This window comes from Centruroides sculpturatus, unplaced genomic scaffold (genome assembly GCF_000671375.1).
Source record: "Centruroides sculpturatus isolate CEXI.00-Female unplaced genomic scaffold, Cexi_2.0 scaffold2449, whole genome shotgun sequence".
Lineage (NCBI taxonomy): Eukaryota > Metazoa > Arthropoda > Arachnida > Scorpiones > Buthidae > Centruroides > Centruroides sculpturatus.
This window is the reverse complement of record NW_019386571.1, coordinates 25,693-32,681: the sequence shown is the minus strand read 5'-3', so window position 1 is coordinate 32,681 and position 6,989 is coordinate 25,693. Positions and strand designations below refer to the sequence as shown.

Here is a 6,989-nt window from a genome sequence, read left to right as displayed (position 1 = left end):
CACTTAACAATTAACAATGGTTTATTTAAAAATCAATGGGATAAAGTGTTGTCGCGGAGAGAGAGAGTTCACATACGATTCGCGGGGTGATAAATACCTTTGGTAATAGATATCTCGGTCGGGTCTTGTTGAATTGGAGAACAAGATCTTCTTATGGGTTTTTTCAGGAGATATCCAGTTCTGATAGATATTTTTAGTTATTCAGGCGATCGTGCACTAACACACACACACAAAAAAAGGTTATCCTATGGGCGACGATTAATTCGGTAACGATTAGATGGACGATGATTGAAGGGAGAACGACAACTTTAATCTCCGAAGACTAAAACGGCGACTAACTCTTTTCGGCCGTCTCTGATGATATTCACGGACGATTTTGGACGTGCAGAGGTTAATAGTTCACGAGAAAGCGTCATGTTGCTTTCGAGAAAATGTAACGGGAGACTTTCTCAGGTAGGTAAGAACAACAGTTGTTGAGTAATTCGTGAAATGTTATTATTAAAGACTATTTCTAATATAAGAATTTCTGCTATCTTACAACTATAACGTGAAACGACAGAATTTATTATTCGAGTTTGCTTTAACAATTCGATTCGATTGACGAAAATTAACAATGAAAAGATTGAATGCACTTTTCCAAAATAAGTCAAAGGTTCGTTTCTTCTCTTTGAAGAAACCACACGATTTTTACCGAAATATTCGTTGTGGGAAAATTATCGCTGCTAACTGTGATTTAGTACCTAACAATGTTAAAAAATACCTAAATCTAGAAAGACGAGGGACTAAACTTACTCAAAATACTCGCAATAACCACAGCAAAACTCAGAAAATACTCGAAACAATCGCATTCGAACAAAGTAACAACAATTGTCGAAATTTTATTGTTTCGTCGCGACTCAGTTTAATGCTAAAAACTTCGATTTTCTGTCTTTCTGTAGAAACGGACCATTCTGCTTTTTGTCTGTAGTCTTTCCCTCACGCCCACAGAGATGAGGTGTAATCCATTTTGTTAGAGTTAGGATGTTCGAAGACGCTCATAAACTAAGTCGATTCGACTTAAATTGAGCAATAGTAGAATCTTCTGTAACTGTTATTTTTATATTGATGTTGGGCTGCAATTTGAACCTATTGTAGATCTATAAATCTCACTATCGTCCGGCTGTTTGGCCTTCCTTAACAATTACAAATCTTTAACAATTCCATTGGATTTGGGCTTAACGAAATTTAACTATAAAAAGGGTGAAAAGTATCTTTCAAAATAAGTGGAAAGACCCCGTTCGTCGTCTCTATGACCAAAACCATCAATTCTTATTTAAATGGAGCTTTGTCGGAAAATCATTGCCACTAATTGTGATATTCGGCTTAATAATGTTCAAAAATATATAAATTTAGAAAGTTTGTGGTTTGAACTTACTGATAAAATCGCTGCAAATGATGCAAAACTCAAAAAAGGCTTGAAATAAACCAGTTTTGAATGCAGGAACAGAAAATCCAACCGCTCGCAACAAATTGTTAGAGTTTTATTGTTGTGTCGCCACGAAATTCAATGTAAAACGTTTGAATTTTCACTGAATTTCGAGATTTTTGCTCCTTCCTGTCGCTGAGAAGACGGATTTTCGCGGATCATTCTCATTCTTTGCGTATACAATCCAGTTAACAGTAACATGAATTGAAAATCTAATATAACGAAACGATGACATCATTTATGTTTATATTAAAATATGTTTTAAATTAACATCATATTATTGAACGCCGTTTAGTAAAATCGTTATAAAAACTTTTAATTGGCAGAAATTTGAGTTTTTGTAATTTTGAGTAACATTTTGAATAAAATTCATTTGTTTCCATGCAATTTTATTCTTATAAGCATAAAATTAAGCCGTAAAACTGAATTGGCATAATGGGGAAACTTCCGTGAACTTTGACCTATCGATTCGGAAGTTCTGCCAGTATCTCGCTGATAACGAGAAAGGTTTACCTTCAAAATTTGAGCTATTTAGACCCAGTAGTTTTTTCTACGGGCGTCAAGAAAACTAAGAAGAAAATACAGCGTTTTTCGATATTTTTGCAATCTTTAATTGCTAATATTTCGGCAATCGCTTTATACAAAATCTAGAAATTTTGCATACTACCCAAGAAAACAATCTTCGTTCGAATGAGACGAGATCGAAAGAGATTCGAAAGAGCGGAGAAATCGAAACCCGAAAATCGGCCACTCTGATTCCTCTATATGTCAGTGACTTTTTTACTTTCCGGGGAGCCATTACCGTCACTTCTGATATAAAGCACTAGATTTTTACATCAAACTTCATCTGTTATTATTAAATACAGAACGACCTCAATATATATCATAGTTAAGTTCCTAAAATACGTCGTGAACAAAATGGTGTAATCGAATATCAATTTCTCACCGAGATAATATATTATTTGAGAGATAAAGTACATTCCAGACCAACTAATAACAATTTATGTGAAAGTGTCTAGTGTACTGTTTATATGGAACGGTCGCTACTCGCTTTACTTTTATAATTACCATGCTCTTGCCTTAAGATATTGCCAGGGTCACTTAATCCTCTGATCAATCAACTCCACTTTTTTACTCTTAACTTTTTTTCAAGCTTCGATAGCTTACTCTAAAAACAGCAGCTCTAGTTTACTAATATTACACTTACAACATGCAAGCATGCTTGTTAACGTACCCTAATTTTACGTCCAATTGTTTATACGATATTTAAGTTTGCTCATATCACCCAGTAAAGAAACACAGAGAAAGTACAGTAATCAATAAAGTAACGGTATAATGACTTTGTTAAGTTTCATAATTTTCATATTATATAGCATTTGTGGAACATGTGATAACTTTCGAACATTGTTAATAATAACTTTTATTCTTAAAACAGAATTTTTATTATTGTAAAAAGCTTGCAAGTGATGTTAGAATGAGAAATTTTAGCTCTATGAAATCAGTTCACAACCAATTTTCAAGCTGTTCGAGCAACCATTACTCAAAACCTTATTGCTTATTATAAAGAACATGATTATCTGTTTCTGTTGTAAATTACACAAAGATGTTGAAATACTGGATTATGGAAAAAAGCAATCTAAGTAATTCTCTTTTGAATGGCATAAAAATTTCTTTGACTTATATCTGCTAAATTTTTTCTGGTAGTGTGAAGAGTGTCTTCGTTGATCTTAGAACCTAAAATTAATTAAATCCATTTTTTTCAAATTATTTGAAGTTGGGAAACACTACATTTTGACATTTTTCTCTGAACAACACTTACAATAAGTCAGCTTTAAAGCAGGGATGGCACATTCTTTTATAAGCAAGCGCACTGGGTTCAGTATATGAATGACATCGTCGGCGTTTGCTGATTACATTCTCATACAAAAATTATTTTATATTGTATTGATTTTTTGCAACAATTTTTAATTGTATATTTGAAAAGAGCATTTGTGTTCTGTGGACAACAAATTGATAACCAGGAAATTAGACAATATACAGTGAACGTTTCCTTGTATAGGACTGTTCATAAAAGATATCCACGATGTAAGGAGGAGAGAGGTTGTGACAAATAGAACAAGAAGGAAGAGAGGGGGAAGTGGGAGTTAATTTCATTAAATTTTACACAGTTTTTTTTATTTTAAGATTTTATTGATTATATTTATTTCAGAATTACTTGTGCGTTTTACGTATGGTAACTATCATTTATAAAGTGATAAAGGTTTTAAGAGGGGTCAAGTTTTGATAACTTCCAAAGAAAGGAGATTGTTACTTTTTGTGTTTCTGCTTACTACTTATTATAATTCTCCGATCTGCACTATTATACAATAGATATAACACAAACAACATAGGTACTGTCCATAAAAACATCCGCATTTTTTATGAAATACCTTTTCCCTCTTGTTTAAAGCTACCTTAAAGTGACAACGACGAGAGCCATGCTAGGAGACGAGTTTAAAAAAACTGCTCATTCTTAAGTTTATAAGTTTTACTTCGTGACCAGTTTTAAGTGTAAGTGATTCTAATATTTTTGATTCAAAACAAAAGAGCAATTAGTGAAAACATTTACAAACCAGCAATTATTTACTATGACATGTTTATAATTCCGGACTGCGATTTGTGATTGTATTTTCAATCTATTTAGTTCTAAACACATGAGCTCCACTTCGAAATAGTAGTGGTTGTTCCTGTACATCATACATTTTTAAACAATATTTATCGAACAACTTTCAGGAGAAAATATTAAAATTAAATTAACATGATTTTTGTTAGAAGTTCCTATATAGTTAATTTTGGCCTGCTGCACTTAAGTTTCTATATCTGGTTTCCTCTTTCATTTATCTAACGTTTTAACTGAATTAAGGAATGACAGAAAGACGAAAAGATGGACAGACAACAGTAGGAAATTATATGTTCCCAATGTTTTCAAATTGCAGCTCAACCAAGATGTTATTCACTCTCCTAAGTTGACTATGACATCAAGGTGAAACATACTATTAATGATTACATTTATAATCTTGCAGAACAAACAAATAATTTTAAAATATATATAAATGGTTTGCTGTATATTAGTTAATATGACGATTTTAGTCTCTGTAATCCAAAATTATTCTTGGTAGACAAATCTCACNATTTAACCGCACATATCTGAAGAACCAAAGAAATATTTTTACTCACCATTTTTTTTCTTTAACCGTGCGTTAGTGCACTGAATTTTTTTTCGGCAGTAGTGCAGTGGGGTTTTTGTCAACCCCCGCATTTTTTTTGGTCTATAAACCATGTAAGTAAAAATTCATAAAGTTTTACTTATGTATTTGGTAAAGTCATGTGTCATTATACATATGATTATATCTAAGTATGATTACATATTACATTAGTACATAAATACACAAAGAAAATAGAAAACAACATTTATTGAAACTGATTACATTAGAACTTTTTATAAAACCAATAGTAGAAATTTAAATTATATTTTAAGAATCCTTGTCACTTGATTCATCAGCTGATATTTTGCTTTGGCACTCAATACAACTGACAAGCAACTTGCTATGATCTTTACATGCATATTTACCGCACTCGCTACAAACTGTTTTTACTTTATGATCGCGTGACCTGGGACAGAATGCACATCTCTTTGCCCTGTTCGGTGTGTGAGGCTGGCAGGGCATTGGACATGTTGGCAATATTCTTTTTATTCCTTCCCTGATATTTTTACTCACATGTATGTTTTGCATTCTCTTCTTCAGATTATCCTCTATAAGTTGCATAGCCACTTTTTTGATGAAGCTGCGTCGGCTTAGTTTATCCTGAGTAGTTCGGTAGTGTAGGTATAAGATGTAGGAATTTATATTTGAAATGTTTAGAAGAGTATAGAAAACAGTCATGGGCCAACGACGGCTATTTCTTGAAGTGTCATACATGGCTGCCATCTGGTCGACCATATCAACACCTCCTTTAGTTGCATTGTAAAAGGTAATAATTTCTGGTTTTTTTTATCACCAGAATTTGGATCAATTTTGTTGTCATAGTGCATACTGCTGAGAACAACAACATTTTTCTTTTTTTTAGTCTGCGGGATGTATGAAACCAGTGTAATTCCGCCTGTGAAACCAAACATACTGTCATAATTACATCTGTTCTTCATATCTAAGAATTCTTTAGGAATTTCGCGCTTGTTTTTTCGAAGTGTGCCCACCGAACTTAATTTATGGACTTCCATTAGCATTTTGACTAGCGGGAAAGAATCATTGTCAAATGTGACGTTCCTACCTGATCCTGAGATCTCTGAGATAAGCCTTGAGACTACACCATTGGCCGAATTATCTACCTTGAATGGGCCATCAGGCTGTTTTCCGGCATATATTTCTATTTTACAAACGTAGTAAGTTTTTGCATCAGCCATTGCCTGTATCTTTATTCCATACTTGGATGGTTTGCTTGGTATATATTGTCTGAAGGGACATTTACCTCTGAAAGCTACAAGCATCTCATCAATTGTAACAAACTTTGATGGAGAATAATTTTTCACACAGTTCTCAACAAACATTTCAAACAAGTCTCTAATTGGAGCAAGCTTATCCACTTTTCTTTTTTCAAGACGTGTTACTTTGCTATCGAATCTTATACAGCATAAGAGGAAACGAAAGCATTGTAATGACATTGTCAATCTGAATACCTCTACACCTGTGCCATCGACATTCCACAAATCATCAAGGTTCATTCTATTACTGTGATAAATGCCAGCTAAAAGTAGTAGTCCAAGAAATGCTTTCATTTCCACAATGTCAGTATCCCTGGCTCTGCTTGTCACATCAAAATTAGGTCTCCTATCACTGATAAACTCGTTAGTCTTGTCAACCAATAAATCTAATATTTCAGGAGTAATAAAGAGGCACCAAAAATCAGTAGGAGACTGCGCCTTTAGTGCAGGGCCTTTCCGACCTTGTCTCCCCCGGAATACGTTATGAGAACGAGCACGAACTAATGAACTAGGTACTTTACTCTCCCACCATGTTTTTTGATCTTTTCCTAACCACCCTTCCTTCTTGGATTGTTTTCGTTGGGGTTTTTGTGGTAAAACATCAGTCTCTGACTCATAGCTATAAGAGTCAGAAAAATGTTCATCTTCCTCAACAAAATCTTCCTTATCATCACTGTCATCTTCTGCATCACTTGCAACTTCAACTTCAGACAAAAACTTCCGAATCCTCTCAGTCTGTTTATGGAAGTCAGCCATTTTGAATTTGTAAGTAAATAAAACTTATAATAATAAATAAGAATAAAAAGTCGATTTATATTATAAATAATAAATGTATTCAAATTATATTTATTTTAAAAATAAAAAAAAAACTAAAGAAATATTAATTAATTTTGAGCAGATCGTTGGTTAGTGCATTGGGGTGTTTACACACCCCTGGTGGAGAAAAGTTGTTTTACTCTAACAGGAGTTGCCGCAACACTGTAACAATTACTGAGCATGCTCTAT

The 6,989-nt window shown here is 33.5% G+C and overlaps 1 protein-coding gene across 1 annotated transcript; it reads right to left on the bottom strand.

The window, feature by feature from the left end:
* Positions 1–5,384: 5,384 nt before the first annotated feature.
* Positions 5,385–6,740, bottom strand: LOC111615331. Its single transcript, XM_023356759.1, has one exon. It carries the CDS (start codon positions 6,738–6,740, stop codon positions 5,385–5,387), a length of 1,356 nt encoding a protein of 451 aa, XP_023212527.1.
* Between the last annotated feature and the right edge of the window lie 249 nt (positions 6,741–6,989).